General features: G+C 39.9%; 1 protein-coding gene across 1 annotated transcript in view; it reads left to right on the top strand.

The window, feature by feature from the left end:
* Positions 1-23,927, top strand: part of NELL2 (neural EGFL like 2) — a 154,204-nt gene that overhangs the window by 23,643 nt on the left and 106,634 nt on the right. Inside the window, exons 4-9 of the mRNA XM_049814276.1 lie at positions 12,883-13,056; positions 13,157-13,253; positions 17,197-17,269; positions 17,448-17,530; positions 18,591-18,719; positions 20,015-20,117. Of these exons, the coding sequence (XP_049670233.1) occupies positions 12,883-13,056; positions 13,157-13,253; positions 17,197-17,269; positions 17,448-17,530; positions 18,591-18,719; positions 20,015-20,117 (659 nt within the window). The remainder of the gene's footprint in view (positions 1-12,882; positions 13,057-13,156; positions 13,254-17,196; positions 17,270-17,447; positions 17,531-18,590; positions 18,720-20,014; positions 20,118-23,927) is intronic.

The raw sequence follows: 23,927 nt of genomic DNA, 5'->3' as shown, positions 1-23,927 counted from the left end.
CATAGTCCTTTTTATTTTCCTGTGTACAATCCTATAATTCTTTCTTGATGGTCTCACTACAAAATAGAAAAAAAAAAAAGAAAGAGGTAAAGACAGATGTTCAAAGCAAAATGTCTGTTTCTTTTACATGAGTGTACAAATTTTCATTAGCAGGCATGGTGACAATTATTTTGTGCTGGAAGATGCTCCAATTCTACTTTTATTCTATTTCCCAGAGGCCCCATCTTCTGCAATTCACTTATTTAAAAAAAAAAAACACCAACCCACAAACCAACCAAAACCAAACCACAAAACAAACAAGAAGAAGAAAACAAGGGAAAACATTCCCAAGGATCATTATGCCAAGTTTATAAAAGCATCTTTAAACGTTGCAAGGGGGTGGTTGAATGCCTCCTGGATGATGTTTGCAGATGTTATATCATAGAAGATCCAAGGGGCTTCTCTGTTAACTGTTAGTTACTTATTTGCAGGAGTGAGCAATTTGCAAGGGGCAGAACTGGGCAGCTGTGATTACTGAGTTTTGAACTCAGACTGTACCACCATATGTGCAAATCATCCCAGATGGAAAAGCTTATTCTGTCTCAAATGAGAGAGTAGGTCTGCAGAGCCAGCTGTGCCCTGACAAAGCTTGTTTCTACATTTGTAGGAAGAACATGGATTGGTTGGGCTACTGGTAGGGCTAATGCAACTATATTTAAAATTTCAAAATTAGAGATGAAACCTTCATGTGTCAAAATAGCCGCAGAGGTGGGCAAAGAGGTCACCGACGTGAAATTCTCAGACTCTGGAAAAGAGAATAAGCCCTTCTGAAAGGAGGCACTGTTTGCAAGAAAACCTTCCCTGGCCTCAGGAATGGCATGAAGAAAGACACATGCCATAGAAGATCAAAAAAATGCGTAGTGTATCACTGAGCAAAACTCGACAAACAGTAACTTGGAGAGTGGCCAACTGGGAGAAAACACTGCCACTTAGTGAACATAAAGAGTGATAAAAGTACAAAAAATAATGTGCAATGAACTTTCACTGACGGGTTGCAGAAGAATTTGCGATATTGTTTGGGAAAATAATGAATTCTTGAAGCGAGTAAAGCTGGGCAGGTAGACCCGCCGTTGGTCTTATGCGAACAAGAATGCTTTAAATTGATTCTATACAGCCATAGCAAAGAAAAGGAAAGACTAGAGCAGTGCCTGGTGTCCAGGTTGCGTGGCCATACAAACATAATGCTGCTTATCTCGTTTGAATCTGGTTCATCCATGTCATCTGTCTATGCCCATATAAAAGATGGTTGTAAAAGGGTGACAAACGGGACTCTGAAAATCCTATTTGATATGGGTATATTTTTAGGAATGGGTGATTAGATTTTTAACAATATATTAATAACATTTATACTTTTTCAAGAAGTTGCTCTCATACCTTAAATATTTGCAGGTTTTAGTGTTACATTTTTTGTCATCTGTTTATTTGCATGTCGGAATCTGAACTGTCGTAACTGCAATGGAAAGTATTTGTCAAGGTTTCTAGCTGAAATGAGAAGGTCTGAGTTATGTGTGTAGGTATTTTAACTGTGGATGCATAACTTAGTGGCGTTTCTGAGTGTTTTTGAGGTCCTTTTTCTCTTAAGTGTGGAAATTTTTAGTAGTGCTGTTCTAATGTTAGAGAGATGAAAAATGAAAATACCCAGTTCATGCCTTGATGAAAAAAAACACTCCTAGCACCATTTTAGCCAGTGTGACCTCTTTATCTTACTATGTCCTCTTAAGTGAAGCCTACTGTTTACAATTTTTCTGTAGGGATGTATGCTTTATGTTTGGTTTTGGGGTCTCCTTGTAAGCCTTTGGATAATCAAAGAGGGAGAAAAAAAATTCTTCTAGGTTATTTAGGCAAATAGAGTCACTCATCAGGTCAGCTTTGGATGAAGCAGCTAAAGAACAATCTACTTGTGAATATTTAATTGCTTGCTTTGGGAGAATATTAGGTCATCTATTTAAAAAGAAGCTTGAAGAATTTGTTTTAAAAATGTTAGGCCTAATCTGATCCCCTTACAGTCAGAGAAAATCTTCGTTATCTCCAGCAGGTGTAAAATCAGTCTCAGGAAAAGTATGGCCAGAAGGAACTTGTGGCTATTAAATTAGATGTGCCCTTAAGCTTTTAATAAACACATTCTGGTCTATTCTGTGCAGAAAGATATCTGTGTGCCATAGTAGTGTTTGTTCAATTTAATTGTGCTAAAATGAGGACTGACGTATGTGTGGATAATACTGGAATTAGGCTAGCCTCTCTGAGTCTCCTATAGTATCTCTTCTGGTTTTCATTTTCTTATATGATGAATGACAATAAAGACAAGAGAACGTAGAATTTAAAAGGAAGCATTTGGATGGGTTACCTTAAGTAACTGCTTCTTCAGTGCTGGATTTCCAGCTCTCTGACCTTGCCCACTTCTGACCAACGACTTGTCTGTAACGGTCCTTTAGTTCCTAAAAAACTACTTGTGAACTCTCTGTCCCAGCAGTCACCACAGTTGGTAGGAGAAGTAGCAATGCCAGACCTGACTCCGCTCCTTTGCACCAGCTTTAGCCTTGTACAGCTCCTCTGATGTCAAAAAAGTTGTGCTCATGTTGAACCGTTGCCTTCTGGGATAGAATCCCACCTGGCTATATTCTTAATTTACAGCAGTCACTGCTAGCTCTTACCTTGCTGTGGTGAGGAAGGCTGAAGGTGGCAGTAACGGAAGGATATAATCAGTTAGCACACAAGTAACTTTTCGTATCTTTTATTTTACAGAGGTTTCATAACACCTAATGGTTCTAGGGTAAAAGAATTTCTAGGGTACAAGAAAATAAAAATGTTCCTTTAAAGAGTGGGAAAAGGTATGTTCAATTATTCAGTGGCTTGGGAAATATGCGTTTTCAAAAATAAATCAGAGTGAAAACTCATCCTCTCTTTGCTTGGGTCTAGGGACTTTCGTGCAAATATGCTAATTTACAGTGATTGAGGACATTTCCTAAATTAGTTACTTTTAAAATTTTATAATTTTCTTTAAAACTATATACTTTAAAAGTTTATATAATTCAGAGTTTCCTGATTCAGTATGTGTTGTCTAGTTTTATGGGGTGGGTTTTTTTGTTGTTGTTTTTTTGTTCTTTTTTGCTGGTTCCCTTTTCAGGAACATAAAAAATGACTACTTCCACTGAGATATGGTCATGCAACTACTTCAGGCTTTGAGTCTTAAGAAGTTGACAGGACTGCTCTCCCAAAGTTTCCCCTCTAACATCATGTGGTGAATGCTGTCCCTGGGCTATCAGATAGATGCAGAAGTTCTCTGTGTAAATCTAAGGCATTTGCTGAGACTGGGCTGTTGCTGCCACTACAAAAAGTAGCTCCTGAAAGGATTTTCTGCAGATATAGTCATCTTTTTCTACTCTGTTAAATGCTTTTATTTTTCTTTTCCTAGTTGAGTACCAGAACTGTCTTCCCCTTTTATAATGATTATGCTTTTCCCTAGTGTTTAATATATTAAAATATTTAAAACCTGATCTTAAAGTGAAAGAATCTGAAACGATACCTGTAACTCTCCCTTTCTAATTTGCTCAAATTCTTCCACAGAGATTGTTATTTTCCCCACTGACTAGAGCAGCCAAGGAGTTCAGGTAGTGGTAGTTTTGGGTACAGCTTGGACATGATACTTTCAAGAAAACTCTTGTGGTGTTAGGGAATCCAAACTGCACATCAGTAATTGTTCAGATGGGTTTCAGGCAGCTGAATGCATATTTCTGGGCAAGTTTATATATGGCATATATCTGAAAGCTAGTAGTTACAAATGTTTTAACTTGAGAGCATTACCTTGACCACATAGAATGCCCTGCCTAAAATGCATTGTACTTTACAATAGCAAGGGAAATATTTGGAATGATGTTAACGAAGTGGTGCCCTAAGTGCAAGTGGAAGCACTGCTAAACACTGATTGCTGTGTGCTTGCTCTCAGCCTTCAGTTTAAGCTGTATTATCCTCCTCATTTCACTTCTGAATTTCTCTTAGCTTCTTCTGGATGGAAGAATCAGCAGAGAGATGATTTTAATCTGCGACGGGGTTGTAATATATGTTAGGTCTCACTATTCTATCATATATTTTCATTTAATTGGCAACAGTGGAGAGATGTAATAAAGCTTTTTCCTCCCTTCATGGTTAGATGGCTTTATGCAACTAATGTTATATTCGTATCTCTTGAGGTACTGCGTATTAGAGCCCTTAAAGGATGAAGTCACAGGATTGTAGTTTAGCCATTCTTTCCTTCAGTTAATGCCTTTTACATCCTGAAACCAAACACTGAAATCAATAGAATATTATGGACAGGCTTTCCCTACACTTAATTGTGTATCTCTACTAATTTATTCAATTTCTGCCTGCCTTAGCATTTGTTTTCACAGCTGTTGGTGTCTTGTGGTTATCTGCTGTCAAAGGGGCTGTACTACACAGCAGTTTCAGACCTCTTCCAGTATCCAGGAGGAAACGTGTGACAATTTCTCTCCTAGTAATTTAGGCACAGAAGGAGATAAGTTGCCAGAGGTGAAATCCCGATGCATGAATTTTGTTCTGTCATTTGACCATTGTACTAAAATAGAGGTGGAACTGTATGTTCCCTGCTTTTGATGTACGAGTGTCTGTACTGCTGGACTGCAGCGTGAGGTCTCCTCTCCGACACCACAGGATCTGCTGCAAACACAGTGCGCTGAGAAGAACTTTCAATATATACTGCTTAAGCCAATACTGTAGAGTTATGCTGGTTTTGTTTGAGGGGTGCTCTCCCCCCCCCCCATCAATAACTTGCAGAGCAGACGTTAGGTAAGAACAACATGGCATTCGTTTTCAAATGTTAAAGCTGTACATGGCTGTTCCCTGTGCCAAAAGAAGTAATATCTTATTTCTGCTTTTTAAAACACTCCATGCTGTTCTTTGGAAGAGTGGAGGGTTGTAATGTTCCGTATTTTGGTTTTTTGGTAGTAAATCTTAGTTGCTGTTTCTTACTGGTCTGACAATAATTATGAACCCTCTAAATTTGTTCGTAACAATCAATTGCTTTTGAATTGACTTCCTCTAGCGATTTAAAACTCCTCTGGTGTCAGCCTTCTTTTCTTTTGATGCAGTTTGCATGTTTCATCAAAGGTATCAAAAAAAAAAAAAAGGTATTTTCTTTCATTCATTCAGTGCTTTTCAAGAGCGTGAGAAGATTCTGTGGAACAAAGGATTCTCTATGTAGACACCAACAGCTTGGTTGGTCTCTTTCCTCTATCCCAAAAGAGAAGAGTACCTTGTTTCTCTTGGTTTGGGAGATTAACTTCTATTCCTGAGTTTGTGGTTGGATGGAAATATTTGTAAAACAGCAGTTTTGTGTTATACTCTGTTTCATGTCTTCATAATGTTGGGAATGACTTGTTTCTTTAACTGCTGGTTATAAGGGATGTTATTAAATTAATTGATGCCTTGTCACTGTTGCCTGGGTTTTTTTGCTTCGGTTTAGTTTATGCTTTGTGACCAAAAAAAAGGAAAAGAAAAATTGCCAATAGGATGTAAATTCTTGTAAGGCACCCACCTTAAAAACACCTTCCTGTAACTTTTGTTAAATCAAGCAAGGCCAGCCTGTCTGCTGAAGTAAATCATCGCAGTGCTGACTAATCCAGGGTGATTTGGTTGCGAACTTGTTAGCAAATGCTCATATGAGCCTGGATCCTGTAGTTTGAATTGGGACTAGTGACATACCTAGTTGAGTAAGAGACAAAAGACTTGGCCCTTGCCTATGACACTGAAAACCACCACTGAAATAGTTGAAACATGAGTTTTGACTGATATCATTATTCTTCTACTGTTGTTTGAAAGGGTTTCTATTAACAAATAACAAAGCAATCTATATTCTGTCAGGGTAGGAAATGGGAGGAATTAGGTTGAAACTGGCTTTTGCTTTTACAAATATATATCTATATATACACGCACACTAATATATATATCAGAAAGTTGTTTATTGTATTTGCAGTCCTCTTGCTCTCCGTGGAGAAACTTTGTCAAGAAAGGGAGTGAGAGAGATAGTTTATACCATTTGTTTTTACAGTGTTTGATCTGAAAAAGTTCTTCCCTCCTTGATTTTTAGCAGAAGAGGAAGCTTCAGATAGGCAAGATTGATATTAGTGGGGCTGTGTGATAGTGAGAACAAAATGGAAATAAATATATTGATAAATGGGGTTAGTGAGAGAGATGGGAGGAATGAGAGCAAATGCTCAAAGGCAAGAATTGTGTTTCAAAAAGTGTTTCCTGGTTTGGGAATTTGATTTCACATTCACAGCTCAAACAGGGATGGCATGGACAATGTGCCGTAATAGCAGGCTTGAATTTTTCCAAGACCAAGCCAGCACCTTTTGGGAGAATAGCTCTTCTCAGAGTGCTTTGAGGAGCTTGGTGGGACCTCAGCTCCTGCTTCTTGCTCCTGCCGAGCTCCCACAAGCGCAAGAGCCTTGCCTTGTTGTCAGCAGTAATGTTAGAGGGTCCGGGATATCTTGCTCCTGTGATGACCGGGGGCTCTTGGATCATAGTGCTAAACTCAGCAGAAGCTATGCAGACTCGGCAGGTGGGGAAGGCAAGATTTTGCCTCCTCGATTTAGGGGCATAACTGAGCTCAAATTTTGGGAGGTAAGCCAAGAGATCTCTCAGGTGAGAGGCAAGTTCTTGCCTTCAAAGCCAGCAAAGGTTTCCAGATCACAGCAGCCCCACTGAAGTCAGGTAAGGGGCTGCAAGATGATGCTAGAAACAATATCTTATTGACATACATTTTTGTCCCACGTCCTTTATTAGTTTGAATCGGGTACAGACACTGAGGGGGACAGGGATAAAAAGGATTTGAACAGCCTCACTCGCGTCTGTTTCCTAGCCACCTCCTCCACCTCAGGGCATTGCAACCTCACTCTCCTAGCTGCTACCTTCTGCTGTGGCTTCCTTCTGGTTGGAGAGAACCTGCAGTGCTGTGCAGGAGTAGTTTGCGCCGGTGAATGTGCGTGGATGGTGTCTCTCTGTCCTTCCAGTCATCTGTTGCCTGGCAGTTCGCTCCCATGCCCATCCCAAAGTGGAAGGTGTTCCCTGTTGCGTGTCCCAGCATGGGCCTCTGTCTCCTGTGCACCTTCCTCCTCGCCAGCTGTCCTCCATAGCTATCCAGAGCGATGAGCAAGTGTCGTGCTGGAACAAAGCTGAAGGAATTGCCCTTTTTAGTGGTGGAGGAAAATAAACAGCAGAAAAGATGTAAACGCCAGAATGCTCAGTAGCTCGCTGGCTGAGGTGCTTCAAAGGCATTTTCCTCGCACCGTTAATCTCTGCTCTGCCTGATTTGGAGCAGGGACTTGAACTTGGTTCTTTTCCATCTGAGGCAAGTGTCCTAAGGAGTGTCATTCTCTCTTCCCTCCCCTCCCCCCCAATGCGGTAAAAAGCTTTGTTGGCAGTGCCTGGCCAGGGCCCAGGCCCAGGCTGGAGCACGGGCCTGCTGTTGTCCATTCTGCATAATTGTTAGCATCTTCCTTGGCATGCTTTTGCCTCCTGCAATTAGCACCCTTGCAGACAATGTCAGAGCACGGTTTGTGGAGTAGCATTGGCCAGGGACTGTTCCCAACCGGCAGTGTGGAAAAACCCCCACCCATTCCAGGGAAAAAGCGGGAGAGAGCACCCCTATGGATGTGAGTTGTAGTGGAGCACCACTGTTAGTACTTGTCTTCAGGGCCAGGGAATGGGCCTTGCTGGCTTTATTTATTAGTACAGTCATAGGACTTGAGATCAACTTACTGAATTTAGGTTGCTCTTGTACCTGACTTACTGTTTTTGATGAAATCTGTGTAATGGAAGAGCCTCAACAGGTCAACCTGAGACACTGGTTTTACTGTCCTGTTGTTTGTGCACTCTATTTTGATATGGGAAATACCCTCTTCTCATTTCATCCTCTCTTCACTTGGGATCTCTGCTTTCGAATTGGTAATAACTGTGGCATTAAAGAGTATTTGAGAAAGTCTTTCAGAGAGCCTTAGATTTGCTCTGTCTGTCTCTCATTTTAACAAGCATTTCATCCTGGACCCCACAAGCCTTGCTGTGAGAATGCTTGTTTCTATCAAAAGATTTGGTTTTAATTAATGGATCAGCATTTTTGAACAAAAATATCCTATGTCAGAAAACTCTTTTCTGGCTCTAAAACTGTATTCAGCAAAAGAAAGGGAGGGAAACGGAATTTGGTGGCTTTCCTGCCCACTGTGCACTTGCACAAAGTGCTACCAACTTATCTAGAAAAGTAAAGACTGTCTTTTTATTTATCACTCCTAGGCAAAACTGCCAGTCATCTCTTGCCTAGGTAGAGCTCTAGATAGTCAGGGAAAAGGGCAAAGCCAGTAAGGCCAAGCAGTAATGTAAGTGAGAGGTGGGGACTAGGTTTTTACAGGTACAGTGCAGTTGCCACTTGGCATTTAGAATCTATCTGGGGCTATTTTGATGCCATATTGTTCTCGGAGATGCACCGAGCAGTAAAACCTCCTAATTAATGTTTCAGAACACTTTAAGTGTTACTTCCAAACAGAAAAATAAGGCTCACTCTGCTGACTGCCCAGTCATTATACCGTGGAAAATAGCAAATAACACATTGCTGAATGTGCTGGCTGTACAGTGTGAATTGCTTTTACATCTTCATAATCTACACCCAGCAGAATTGCTTACTGCTGTTGTAGCCATAGTTCGCACTGAATAGAGTCTACTGAGTAGGATCTCTTTTTTATGTTTTATGTAATTATACCTAACAAAAAGCCAGAACTTTTGTATCAAGAATCTTCAGATAAAGAGTTTTATAAGTAATGGAGATAAGATTTTAATTTTTTTCTGAAGTACATACTCCTTTTTGATTTTACTGGTTTTCCTTTTCTTCTTAGTGTAGATCAAAGAGCCATGAAGAACTCTTTTAACACTCTACCTATAAATGTGAGTAGTAAAAGTTTAAAAAAACCCAACAAAACAACCCACCCTGTAATAAATTCATAAGCAGCAGACATGATATCTTGCCTTTAGCTTCTAAAATATTTGTCTACATGCTGTAAATTGAAGTCTGTTTTTATTAGTTGCCTGGAGTAAAAGCGGGCAGCTGCAGTGTGTTTGCTGTGCGAGCAGGGATGCCAAAAGAGGGAGTGAGCCATCAAAGGCTTGGCGTTACCAGCGCTGGCCGTTAGCTGGAAGGGCCATAAACTCCCTTTTCTCGAAGACTGCTCACTGCATACGCCAGGACCACCTGGTGTTTCACCTCCTAAATCTCCAGCTTTTTGCTCTACATCCTGACTTGTACTTCCACAGTCTCCCCCCCGCTGGTCCGTCGCAGCCTGAAGAGCAGGTCCGGTGCAGGCTCGTGCAGACCACGTGCCCTTCGTTGGGATGGTCGGGAGCAGCTCTGCAGTTGAGCAGATCTTCTGACTCTCAGCTCTTATCCAGGAGTTACCGTAGATCAGCGCTGGGCAGCAGAGAAAACATCCCTGTTTTCTGTCTCAAATTCCTCTGGGGCGTTTGAGACAAATTCCTTCCTCTTAGGAAGATAGGCTCAGCCTTAGTCAGTACATAAGGGATCGCTGTCTGGCTGGTTTCCAAGCAGAGCGGCTGATCTTACGGTGGCCTTGGCGGTTGCCTTTGCAATGATTGTGCATGCACAGAGTGATCTACAGACATGTAACAACTTTTTTTTTTCCAGGTTGGCATTTTCTTCTCCGTACGTCAAACATAGTAAACCTAAGCACGTATCATCTCCCTGCGAAGTTAAATCCGTTTGACCCAAAGCATGTGTGGTTTTTGGGGGGTTAAAATGAAGTAGGCTGGTATTGATTAAACAACCACAGAGATCACGGACGCTAGTAAAGGGGGAAGCAGGTTCTGCCGTTGTACTGTGTTTCTCATTGCAGTTTATTTTTCACTCCCAGAGCCGTCTGCTTTTTGCAGCATAAAAGAGCACCTTGGAGCTGTTGGGAGAAGCAGCAGTGATATCAGTCATGGGACTTCTTTGGCTGCTGCTCTCCCTGCAGTGGGTGGGCTGGGCTGGTGTGGGCAAGAAACCAGTGATTCAGCTGATGAGGTTCCCCTGCAACTTTTCAGTAAGGAGATTCTGGGTTAGGAGAAGACTACAGTATGATGCAGTTATTGTTTCCTTTAGGAGTAAGTCGTTCAGGAACCAAGATCAGCCTCTTTTCTCTCTCAAAAGGTTAGTAATCCTGAGCGTACAGAGAAGTGTAGAGTATCTTTGTCACTATAAATGGATTTTTAAAATCCAGGTGTATTCGTTAATGCTTAGCTTACTGTCTCAAAGACTCTTCCAAACCTTCGGAAAGCACGTACCCAAGTCTACAGCCTCACAGACGGCGCAAGAAACCTCGCTGCAGGTGGACTTTGCATTTCTACCCGTACCTGTTTGTTAGTGCTGAGGCTTGTCCCATCTTCTGAAACTCACGACACTGAACCAGAGCCGTTTAAGTCCAAGCAATTAAACAAATCTAGAGAAGTGGAATAGCAAGAACACTCTGTGTTTCAGTGTCATGACATTAGTTCAAGCTGAAGGCAGTATTGTTCCAGCTGTCATTCCGCTTGCTTTTCTAATTGCGTTTTGCTGCCTCTACAAATTATTAGTAAACCATAAATGATTCTCCTAATAATTCTTCTAATGGCTATTGTTTTCTTTTTCATATTGCTGCACGTTTTCTCTAACAATTGTCAAGGCTGTACAAGGTAGATGTGTTTGTTTACCAAATGGAAGGACAAAACAGTTTGCCTGTGGATCTCAAAACAGTGCGTTAATCACGGTTAAACCCCAAGTGTCCACAATTTTTGCACAACTTTGCGTAGGAAGATTTCATTGCTTACTGCAGTGTCATTGAATGCCAGCATCTTCTCTCAGCGGTTCTTAATTCCTGAATTTTTTACAGCCATGTCTTCTTTTTATTGGGAAATCCGTGTTTCATTCTTAGAGATTTCATTATCTCACCTGCATAAGTGAACACATAACTGTTCATTTTTTACCTTCTGTACTTGACTGTATGTCTATTTGTGTAGTTTGTTCCCTGCCTGCCTGCATCTCGGTGTGCTGGCATCGGTTCTGCCATTGACTTTGAAGAGAGTAGAAGCTAGCCATTGGTTCTGCCAGGAGATAATGTTTCCACATATCCATGCCTTTCTTTTTCCAGATGGTATCTTCAGCTGGGTGGAGACACTTAAAAGTTGCTGGAGGAGTCCAATTCTCTAATGTTGCCCTTCTCTGTTATGTTGAGAATGACCTTATTTTTATCCTTGAAGCTTGAGTTATGAGGGAGGTTATTAAGTTGACTGATGTCCTTTTACTATTGCCCAATTTTTTTTCCAGCCAGGCCTTCAATTAGTTTACACTTCTTGCCAATGCAAGAATTATTTTTGAGCCGTGAGGAGGTAAATTATCTCAGATTATAAAATTCATTGCTGACTCCAGTTAACTGCTTTGTTAATACTGGGGAAGAAGAAGAAATTGCCTTTTGCCAGTTTTGCAAAAGGATAGTTGGTTTTGTGCTGTTGCTAGGCGTGTTCCACTGTGAAACACCCTGAAGGAAGGAGAGATGTGCAGTGAGCCCAACCTCTTCCTGGGGATAATGATTGTACCAGGTGGTTTTGATCTGGTCTAATCTTCACTCTTGAAAACTGCAATCATTGTCTTGTCTGTTCTTTAATACAGATAGCCTGTTAAACGACAGCACCCTAAAACGTGTGTGCACTCAGATTACAAACCGCTGTTATGCCTGCTTGCCAGGTGTAACAGCAAAAATAGACAAAAATGAATTGTCCATCCTCCCAGTTGTGCGTCTCACCACATACCATGTTATTTGCCTTGCTCTTTAGATGTAGGTTGCATATGATTATTAGAGAATTTCCATTTCTGTTTGTCTTTCCTGTTTTAAAAGCGTTTGGGGGTGGGGGGGGGGGGGATGACTTTAAAATGAGAAACTTAGTACTTCGAAGAGAAATGGTTTGTCAAGCTTGTTCCCAGAAGAGGTCCGAGATGCAAGAAACAAGCCTGTCTGACTAAGTACGAAGTTTGTTTATGGGGTGCTTTTTAAACTGATTGCTGGAATCTCACCAGCAAAGGTTGTGTTTGCAATCTGCAAATCTGGTGTATGGTGTACTTATCTTGGTACAGCTGCAATGCTGTTTATTTACCATGTATATACATATGCACATATATGTGCATACATATACATACATGTGTGTATATCTACACACCCACCACAAATACACATACTTATTTAACTAAGCAAATATGTGCACATATATAAATTGTTCTGAAGAGTTAGCATGTCTTGATTTTGTATTTCTTTGGAGAAATGTCATTAGAAAAAATGAAAGGAGATGTTAACGGTACATCCGAAGGCAAACAAAGCAGTGTTCTGTCTCAGTTCTTGCTTACTTCCCTGGTTGGTAATGGTGAATGATGTCCCTATCGCAAAACTTGGTGTTGTCTTTTGTGCATTCATGCCTTCAGAGTATCCTTACTGTGCTTTCAGGATATGAGGCAATTATTCACAATAGAGCAATTGTATTTCCAATCAGATCATGTTATGGAAAATAGTGTTGCTAAAGGAAAAAAATATTTGGCTTGGGATCTTGTGTACTTACATAAAAGTTGGAACCTGCTATTACGTGTTATTGAGAAGAAGGATGCAGTGCAAATCTGAAAAGTGTCTACATTCATCTTTGTATCTCCTTGCTTGTCTTTCCCCCTCTTTTAAATAGTTCCTGCATGATAATGAGAAGTTGTGTTATGTAAAATGTTGCTGTGCTGATAAGAATGGTTCATGACATGATGATGCATTTATGGTACAGGTACCTGGAGTTGGAAAGCAGCGGTCATCGAAATGAAATCAGGTTGCATTATCGTTCAGGCAGTCATCGCTCCCATACAGAAGTATTCCCATACATTTTGGCAGATGATAAATGGCACAGGCTTTCCTTAGCAATCAGTGCCTCTCACTTGATTTTACACGTGGACTGCAATAAGTAAGTAAAGAGTGTTGTTTTGTAAGAAGTTGTCACATGTGGAACATGTGGAGTGAAGGAAACGATAACTTGGGACTATGTTTTTTCCCTTCTCTTTCAGAATTTATGAAAGAGTTGTGGAGAAGCCCTTCATGGACTTACCTTTGGGTACAACCTTTTGGCTGGGACAGAGGAATAATGCACATGGTTATTTTAAGGTATGCATTCGCTGAAAGGAAGAGAGTGAACTTAAAAATGGTTAAGGGATTGGAGCATCTTTCATACGAGGAGAGGCTGAGAGAGCTGGGATTGTTCAGCCTAGAGAAGAGAAGGCTTGGGGGGATCTCATCAATATGTATAATTACCTGAATGTGTGTGGGAAATGAAGATGAGGGATCCAGAGTCTTCTCAGTAGTGCCTACTGACAGGCCGAGAAGCAATGGGCAAAACCTGAAACACCTGAAATTCCATCTGAACATAGGAAAACAGTTCTACCGTGGGGTTGGTCAGAGTAAGACTACCATGGAGATATACAAAAGCCATTTGGACACAGTCCTGGGCAACCTGCTGTGGCTGATCCTGCTTGAGCAGGGGAGTGGGAGTAGATGATCGCAGGAGGTGCCTCCCAACCTCAACCAGTCTGTGCTTCTGTAATCATAACACAGTTTTTAGGGCTGTGGTGTGTTGGGTATCAGCATATCTGATGCGGCGAGCTGTGTTTCCATCAAACTGGACTTCACTAAGTAAAGCCGCAGAGCCAGATGCGTAGGGCTCGGTGTCACCAAATGACACAGCCAACCACAGCCTAAGACAGGGAAAGGTAAATGGCCAAGTGCAACAGAATTCCAGGAGATAAATGGTCAGATTATTGTCTGTTTCATAGCTAGATGCATTTTTTGGTGTGTCACAGAACACTACAGTCTAGGGAACTCCAAATTCATTGCCCCTGTAGGATTTAGATTTCATCACAACGTCGTCTTGGCTCAGAAACGAATGAGATGACTGGCGTCAATGAAGAGAATGCTTTTTCCCCCAGAGGAAGAATATTTGTACGTGCTTTTTGCTTACTGCTTCTGCTTTAACATGTATATATAGCAGGCACCTGGTGTATAGCAAGATTGAAGAAGTGAATGCTATGTTGAACCGGAGTGTAAATTTTGATTCCTCTGAGTCCGTTAGGTAGCACTCATTGGTCACAGCCGCTTTCTGTCGTTTGGCCTCGATCTTCTCTGGAGCTGCTGTAACAAATGATGGCATCCCCGTGGATGCCTTCCACACAGCAGTCCCATTTGCCTCCCAGTAGGCATCTTTTTACTTGAGCTGCAAAATAGAATTGATGATGTTGATCGCAGAAGACCCAATCACTTTTTAAAATATGGCCTGCTAAATCTTTTTTTAGCATAAACCACTTTGACTATGGCTTTCACAGCAAGTTCTGTGCTTTTGCACTAAAATCAGGGTTTGGCTGTTGAAATACTGTTTGCTATACTTAAATGCTAATTTATATCCTTGTTGTGTATGAAGTACAGAGGTCCAGTGGGGCACTCATATTTGAAAACTGAAGCATGGCTTTGTTTTTATTTTTCAGTTCAATATGTGTTTCCTTTTCCTCCAAGACTAAGTCTGTTAAACAAGCTGCAAAATTGTATTTCTGGCTTAAACAGTTGACTACAAGATTAAAATCAGAAAATATTAGTGCACTGCTTAAACTGATCTCAGATACATTTCATTTATTCTATGTGCTTATAATTAATACTTTTTTTAAAATATTCCTTTTTATTTTTTTGTGCCTTCTCAGTTTTTGACTTGATTATATTCTTCTTTTTGCCAAATCATTGGGTGTAGAGAAAGAAATACTCCAACAGTGGACTGATTTTTTTTGTTTGTTTCTTTCTTTTCAAGAAAGGTAAAATGAAACAAAATACATGGAGAATTTTGCCTCAGTTACATATATAAGCCATCTTAACAGAAATACAGAAATGGATAGCTGTTAAAAGAGCATCAATATAGCCAAAATATACTGTGCTAAGTGATTTCTCCAGCATAATACGGTACCCATGGTCAAACTGCATCTGAAAATGTGATGCTGGTGTACAGGAGATTCATCAGCTTAGAAGATGAGGACTTTCAATGCTTCTTAGTGTTTTGGAGAGCCTATATTTTTAGACACTCACTGTGGGATAACTCCTACTGATCTGATTTTGAGAGGTCCAGGTGCTTAGCTATTTCTGAAAATCAGGCTGCTCTGAGTAGATTAAATGGATTGCCCAGAGCGGTCAAGGTACTCAAAATCATAAGTCACTCTGAAAAAGATTTTATTTGGCTGTATTTGTTTTTCAACCTAATATTGCTGCACTAAACCCATGTGCCAGTAGGCATATTCACACTGGGATATATTTGTACTTGTTTCACTATAAAGTCTGAAGTCTGAGGAAGCAATTCTGGCTATCTGATTTCTGTCACGGTGTAACTTCTCTCGGTACCTAGCATCCAGCGGTGTGTTAATTTGAAGACTAGGTTCTTGGGGAGCCTGGGCAAAGCCTCTCCTGTACTGGCAGGAGGTCCTGATTTGGGAGCCCAGGTGGGCTAGGTGTCACAGCTCCCTGTTGTTACTCTGGGAGAAGGAACCTAAATTCCTGGTGAGTGGCAGAGGCCGGCTCGCATCACAGCTGACGTATGATGAATAAAGCTCCTCAAATAGTGGGAGGAGCTTTACTGTTAATAGCTAAATTGTTTGAATACTTGCCTGTGCACTCAGTGAAGAGTGGTTTAAACTTGAATGGGTTGGACCCTGCCGTTCCTCCTTTTCACGAAACTGCCATAACTTGGGTTGACGTGAGTTTGAACTTGATGACACCGAGGAAGGAAGGGAGGAGAAATTAATACAGTGAACTTTTTGGTGTGGTCTTCAAAGAGGTCTTTGCTCCTGACTTCCAGAACACGTGCTGTGAGAGGTCCTGACGTGGAGCCCTGTCTCAGGCGCACCTATTTTTTTCACCATTAGCTAATGCCTGCAGCTCCTTGCACAACGTGGGGAAGCATCCAGATGCTGTAGAGTGTAGCTTTGTTGTTAAGGGAGAAAGGTAGGCATGGTACGTAAGTACCAGCTTAGTTGCCCTCCAGTGACACCTACTCTTCTCTGTAGGTCACTTAAGCTGCTAAGTCACTCCGAGTCATTCACTTGAGGTCAAAATTCTGGTTCTTTGACCTTGCAACCTCTGTACTGAATACCCAGTGTATGTGGATGAAATGTGGACTTTTGCATTTAGTTTGCATTGTGGTCTTAGTGTAGTGAAACATTCCTTTTATAAGCACACTGAAGCATGCTGTAATTATTTTGCTTTTCCTCCTAAGAAGGAGTTTTGGAGATGTAGGGAAGGAGCCATGGATGAAAGGGACATCTGGAGTGAAAAAGACAGGATGGCTCACTTTGAAATTGCTATTTGGCCTTTGCTTTTGCAGAGCAGCAAAGTGGCTACTAATTATATATTAATGACTAAGGATGCATGTAAATTCTGCCTGCAAGTACGGGATCTATTCCTGTGCGTGAAACTGGCCCTTTCCAGATGGCATAGTTGAATTTCATGCTAAACTTCCCCTAAGTTCTTGCCAACATACAACACTGCAGCCGTGTAAGAGACATGTAGTTTCTCGGCATTCCGCATGCTTTATGGAAAAATCCCTGCTGAAATCATAAAAGGTTTGCATGAATGTGTTTTTCCTGACTCAGGTTTCTTTAATCTTCACTTCTGTTTGACAGTTATAGCTTAGTAAAAAATTTGCATTTTATTTAAAAGTGTGTTTCAAAGTAACTGAAACTGCAACTGTTCTTCAAATTACTTTTAAAGGTCATTTGCAAGCTTTTCTGCAACGACTAACTAAAAATAACAATGAATTCAAAACAGCCAAACTCTTCCCATGTTATTACATCTTGACATTTAATTTCATGTCTTTAAAAATGATTCAGTATGTCTGTATTTGTACATCTATCTATTTTGCTTTCTGTTTATTCTTTTATCACTGCATTGTGTCCAGGCAAGAAGCTGTGTATTCATAAGTATTGTTTCTGTGTGGGCTTTAATGTTTTACATGGTGAATGGAAAACATAATTTTGACAGGTAAAAATAATGTATCCTTTTTTTTCTTTCCACTTACACATAGGGCATAATGCAAGATGTGCAATTACTTGTCATGCCTCAAGGATTTATTTCTCAATGCCCAGATCTTAATCGCAGTAAGTCTATTAATTCCTGTACCATAAAATGAAAGGTGTGCTTTGTACCTACTTTCTGTCCTACAAGCTTTCTTAAAACCTTGAATTTCAGTGTATTGGTTGTCAACTTTGACATGATTGAACCTGTTGTGAATACATGGGGTTTTTTTTAATTAATATATGCATTTTGTTATTCTAGCATGCCCAACTTGTAATGACTTCCATGGACTTGTGCAGAAAATTATGGAACTGCAAGACATTTTAGCCAAAACATCAGCTAAGGTAGTGTTTACTAGGAGTCATGGCATGGGAGAAATGAGGACTCTGAGGCTTTAATTGCATATGTGTTTATTATGCATATGTGTGGATGTGCACGTGGGTGTGTACGGAACACCCCTGCATGGTATGTTTATACGTCTGTATTTATGTATCTGTGCCTAGTGTCTGTACATACAAATTCCCAGTTCAAAGAGATTTCTTGTTTTTTAATATTTTTATAGAATCATATTTTTTAGTAGTAAACAGAATCCAAATCCCTGAGCAAGGAAAGGTCTCGTAGATCTTCAAGCTCTATCTATTAGGCTAACAAGTCAATAAACCTAGAATGAAATAGGTTACTGTGCTTATAGTGCTTATTGCAGCAAGACTTATTGGTTCAAGGTTTTTCTAGACCTGAGCTGCCAAAGGTGTGTTCAGACAAAATATATACATAAGATGGAATTAAGGATCCAACGCAGCATTTTCTTCTTCTTTTTCCCTAGAATGTCATACCAAATGCATTCATGTCTGCCGGTCAACATAGACTAGTCTTCTGGTTTTAAATGTCAGTTCTTGTAGATGTCTGCAGGAATGCTGTTACCTGTCTGATTTTATACACAAATGTTAAAAAAACCTTGGTTGAAGTGGAGAAACAGTTGCTAACATGTTGGTTTTGAGCTTTACCATCAATTTTGCCTCTCCATTCAGATTCGGGTCCTTTGTGCATAACCTAATGTCTGCAAGTAGTTTATGTTGAGCAAAATTCTTGGTCAGTTCACACATACAAAGATAAGAAACCAGGGGCCATACCCATCTTCACCTACTCACTTTGTTTCATGATGTCCCTGATGTTAGAAAAGGATGAAATGCATCGTGTCTTGCTTCTTAATTTCCATCTCTGAATGAGTGATGTTTTAATCATGTTATATTTGGCAATAATTGTTTTATTATCTTTGACTGCATTTTTCTACATGTTATTCTCTCGTCTGCATGCTTGACAATAAGGGGGACAGTTTCAATCAAGTTTATACTAACGTGGAAGCCACTTACACATTCAAAACTTTTTTGTGAACTGTAAATACAGCTGTCCCAAGCTGAGCAGAGGATGAACAAGTTGGATCAGTGCTACTGTGAAAGGACCTGCACAATGAAAGGCACGACTTACAGAGAGTTTGAATCCTGGACAGATGGCTGTAAGAACTGCACTTGCATGGTATGGCTACAGTTTGAGTGGAGACTCAGGAATTCTAGTGTTTCCTCTGATGACAGTTTTATGGAGGCAAATAATGAGAAAACTGCCAGGTGTATCCTAGGTAGCAACCACAAAGTGCTAGAAAACCTGTTCTGAATCCAAGGAATAGTATTAATAAATACGTTTTCCTATTGTTTCAGCAGTGCCAGCATGCGTAGCTCTCCTATATTTCATGTGACCATACGTAGATGCTGTGCAGTATACTTAGCTATCACATTATTCCCATGCACTGAGGTGCAAATAGTTTCTCTGGATAATTAATTCCCTGCTTTTTGTCACTATAAACACAGCCTTTTTCTTAGCAAATGATTTAGTGGATCCCTTGTGTCTGATTCCCTCTGGTTGCCTTTGGTTACATCTTAATAAGTAAGAAAGAGTAAAATGTCAGGGTCATATGCATGCTCTGTTACATCACAAATGAAAAAGATTGTTAGATGGATGGAAGATTCCCAAAGGTATCACAACTCCAGAAGCTATTGCAAGTATCCTTTCAGGTACCAAACCATGGCATCTTTGTTTCGTCCATTCATGTAAAACTCATTAATTCCATTTGAACTCATTAAATGCCTAATCCAAAAGCCATTAGAAATTGGTGAAAAGGATGTTGTTGAATGTACTGCACCTTAGACTGATTTGCTGCTATCTATAATTTGCTAAATGCTTCTTCTTAAGCTTAGTATGATTTTGATCTTTATATTGCTGGAGGGATATTCCTTTTGCTTTTAGCATTTTGTGGTTGACGAGAAGATTTAGTCCATGATATAAAATCTGGCTGACAGCTATTTAAAATTCCTTGAATTTAGTGTTAAACGTATTAGGTATTTTTGTCTCAGATTTTTTTCTTGCAGCCATGATACTACCTTTTAGAAATGTATTGTCTGTTATGTAAAAATCAGAAGGCAGAGTATTGTTCCGTGAGGTTGTTATTTCACACTAATCTGTCAGTTTGCTGCTGATTGGCAGAATGTTTTACCTCCAAATAGATTTGCCTCAAAAAAAAAAAAGAAAAAAAAAAAATTTGATCATTATCCTTATCTCAAAGAACACGTCATACATGTCTAAAAGTTTGTATGCACAATATTCTAAAGATATAGTTTCTGTTCTTTTAGTTATTAAAAGAACCATGTTAAAATGTCTTTTTGGGTGTTGTTACAGAGTTCGTTGCATTTAAAAATAGATTTTTAAGTTCCTGTGTTTGAGAACATCTCTGTTCTTGCTAAATATAACTACCAGTTAAGTGCCTTTTATTCTTCTAGAATGGTACTGTGCAGTGCGAGGCTTTGATTTGCCCCCTCTCTGACTGCCCGCTTAACTCTGCCCTGGCGTATGTGGATGGCAAGTGCTGCAAGGAATGTCAATGTAAGTTTTATTGTGGTGCTTCCTTCTAATGAGTATTTTGAAATCTGTAAAGAAAATGAACCTTTCTGTAAACATGTCAGTGAGAGGACTGGTCAGGGAATGAAATATTTGGGTTGAGGAATTGGGGAACCTAGACTTCTCTGAAATATTTTAGGAAATTGGTAACCAGAAGGTTTTAATTTTTCAGGTGCGGGTATTTTGTTGCATTTTAGTTATGGTAGGGGTTGTTTTTTTTGGTTTTGTTTTGGGTTTTTTTGTTGTTGTTGTTTCTTTTGTTGTTGTTGGTTGGTTGGTTGTTTTTATTAGCATAGATATTTCTTATCGATGTTTAAAAAGAAAAAAAGTTATTTAAAAACTTTCTGCAGACTTCCATAGTGTATCTTTTAGACCAAACTGCTAGAAATTCAAGAGTGATTGCCTGGTGTTTGTTTTGACCAGTGTTTCTAACACCTCTATCGCAAGAAGAATATACTTTCAACCTTATGTTGTAGTGCTAGAAATGGAGGTTCAGATTTATGATTCTTCTTCTGTAATTAAGGGAAGAGAAAACTCATACTAGACCCAAGAGACCAGCAAAACCCAGACACCTAGAAATGTTCTTTCACAAAAGGTCAGACAGAATTATACAGGAAACTGGATAGAGGTAATTTAATATTGTCATTTAAGATAGGTGATTACCTTTTGGTTTTATAGCATGTTGGTTTTGTTGCAAATAGGGCCAGAGAAAAGGAATTTTAGGTTAATCGCTATCTAGATGGGCTATATGTAATATTTCAAGTTGATTATGGGCCTGTATCGCATATGTGATGGTTATTTATTTTAGGCTACAGTGGAATCCATTCTTGAAATTGAGCACGAGATGCACACACTTCTTTATTCTGTAAATGTTAAGATTTTGCTGTATGGTTTCATCGCTCTTCTACTGCTGTATAAAGCTTCTTACAGAGTATAGAGAAATATATAACTGGTTAAAATGACACGTTGTAAGATAAAATTCAGGAAGACGTTTTGTACTCCATTGATCTTGCTCCCACAGGAGTTTATTAATATTTAATTGTGTTAGAAGTTACACAAACCATCCCATTTTATGAAACCTTATTAACTTACTCAAGTAGATTAATTCTAATTGAGAGGAAATGAGAATTCAAATAATTTTTTTTTTTTTTTAACCAGCTACATAGAATTTCCATGCATATTAGATGGCTCAGGGAATTGGTAATTCAGGGATGTGAGATGTGTGGAGTTCAAGCCTCTATTTGAATCTTTGACCGTGTTGGCAGATTTTGAAACCCTGATCCTCTGAAGTATGTTTTGTAACGTACCACCTGTGAATTGAGTTGAGAATTCTCCATCCGGATGTCAATGGGGAAGCACTCACATCAATATGACTTCTTACAAAGTTGATTTTATTGACAAAGGTCAAGAAATGTGAACGAGCATATGGACACCGACCTTGTTGTACAGCATTGCCACTTCTCCTTTCAATTAAGATACAGTTCTGGTACAGCACACTGTGAAGTTTACTCTGATACTGCCTTTTTGATATTCTTAATATTATCAAAGGCCTGTTAACTTCCAGTGTTGTTAATTTGATGCCAGTATATAATTCAATTTATAACTGACATGCACACATATAACTCTCTTGACAAACTACCAGGAAAATGATTAGATAAAAAAATATAAATAAAAATTGCTTTTGAAAAATTATTCCTAATTTCATCTAGGTTATTTAAAGTGCCTTAAAAAAAAAAAAAAAAATCAAATAACTTTTAAAGTGGCCAAATCCCTGGGACCAAAGGACGGAGAGTGTAAATTAGAGTCCTGTTGGCAAGGTAGTTAAATTCCAGAGTGTAAAGAGTGGAGGGAATGGAGACTGCAGGACCCTCACTTACTCTCCAGGCCAGTTTGGTGGAAATGCTGAGTTGTCACTAGTTTATATATATATATATATATATTTTTTTTTATATATATATATATATATATGCCAGCTGTACCCTGTCTTCTTGATGTCTTTAGCTCAATGTCTGAACTGATTGAGGTCAGTGTGCTCAGTGACCACGGTTCTTGCTGGAGGGGTCAAAACTGAGTTCCTCCATGTGGATAGGTTCTGAGAATACTTTTTTTGGTTTTGATTCTGAGAACAATATCAGGGGATGTACCGTCTGACTAGATTATGCAGGGTGAACACAGATGGCTAATAATTGGGAAAACAGCTAATTAGGGTGTGTTGCTCAAGGAGCCGCTATCCTTAGTATTTGACAGTCAATCATAAATGCTGAGAAAAAGTGATGCCTAATACGCTGTTCTTTAGCTGGGTTTAGTATTTGTTTCAAGACAGAAGGTGTATGGATATCTCTGTTCCCTGCCTGGTATTTGTGGTACCTTGTACCAGATGATGGGTTGTCTCTGCCAAACTGTCGTGCGAGTAGAACTGCCCAGGCAGCGTTAGCTGTGGCAGCCCTGGCACCGTGTCTCTCCCAGGGCTTCTTCCTTTCTTCTGCTGGTGTTTGAACAAAGCCACCAAAAATGAAAAGAGTGGAGTCTGATTTAATGACAGCTGGCATAGAAGAGTGAAAGTGTACAGCACGTAAGCTTTTACAGTGACCAGCAAGCAGGCTTCCCAGGTTTTTGGTTTTATTTTGTTTGTTCCTTTTTTTTTTTTTTTTTTTTTTTTTTTGTTTTTTTTGTTTTTTTTCTCCTCCCTGAGTGATTGAAGATGCATCCAGATGGCTGCCTGGGAATGGCCTCTGATCAGCGCCGAACCCCCAGCCATGCCTGGGCGCTGCTTCAGAGCATGTTGGCTGGTTCAGGCCAAAATAGTGCTGTGATGTGTGCTGATGCTCAAACTGCATGGAGGATTACGGACTGTAATCAAGCGTTTTTCAAGCCTGTTGTCGTTTACTGGTTACGGACATCACCAGTTAGGCTCTCCTGATAGCCAGTGAAAGAGGCTGGCACCTCCGGAGGGTACTTGGTGCTGAGAGGGGGCTGGAGGGGCTGGGATGAATTGCCTTCTGGAGGTGGACATCTCTTTCCATGGACTGTATAGAGAGCCCAGGGGTGAGATTAGATACTGAATTTTTAGACGGCTAAAGTTGTGAGGCTAATCTTTCCATCAATTCATGTCATGAATATCAGGTGTGTCAGATAGGAATGGAAAGTGCTGGATTTTTTTAAGCCTGGTTCTGACATTAAGCAGTTACGCTAAGAAACTTGGGAGAGCCTACCACACTGCCAAGCCCCAGGAATTGAATTTCAGTCCAGCATTTACATATTGGACAGGGTGGCTTTGTTGTATCTTGTTTGATGACATTTTCAACATGTTAGAAATTTCAGCACGACTGACTCTTCATGTTGTTCTTAAATGTTTAGTTCAGGGAAGAACACTTAGTAAGGAATGTTGTAGGGGTTTTTTTGTTTGGTTGGTTGGTTTGGGATTTTTTTTACCAATATTGTTTGACTTCGGTGGTTCTTGTGAGCCAAAAGAAAAAAAAAAAAAAAATCCCAAACTCTGACCTTCTCCCCTAACTCAGTACCTTTGCTTGAGGACATTCAGACAACTTGTTCTATTTTGTCTTGTGTGAAGGTCAATGCTGGTAGCATAAGGAATGGCAATGCATGCAAATTATCATTGGGTTTTCTATTAGCCGTAATGGGCTAAAAAGCAATGATCTTCCAAGGCACATAAATCGGCCAGTGTGTTGGATATATGTTTCAGCTGCAGACAAGCTATTCAACACACAACTCAGTCCAGCTCCAGAGCATACATACATCTTAGATCAATGGGAGCTTCCTGTGGAGAATTGTTTG

This window comes from Accipiter gentilis, chromosome 11 (assembly GCF_929443795.1).
Source record: "Accipiter gentilis chromosome 11, bAccGen1.1, whole genome shotgun sequence".
In the NCBI taxonomy this organism is placed as follows: domain Eukaryota; kingdom Metazoa; phylum Chordata; class Aves; order Accipitriformes; family Accipitridae; genus Astur; species Astur gentilis.
This window is presented reverse-complemented; position numbering and strand designations above follow the sequence as displayed.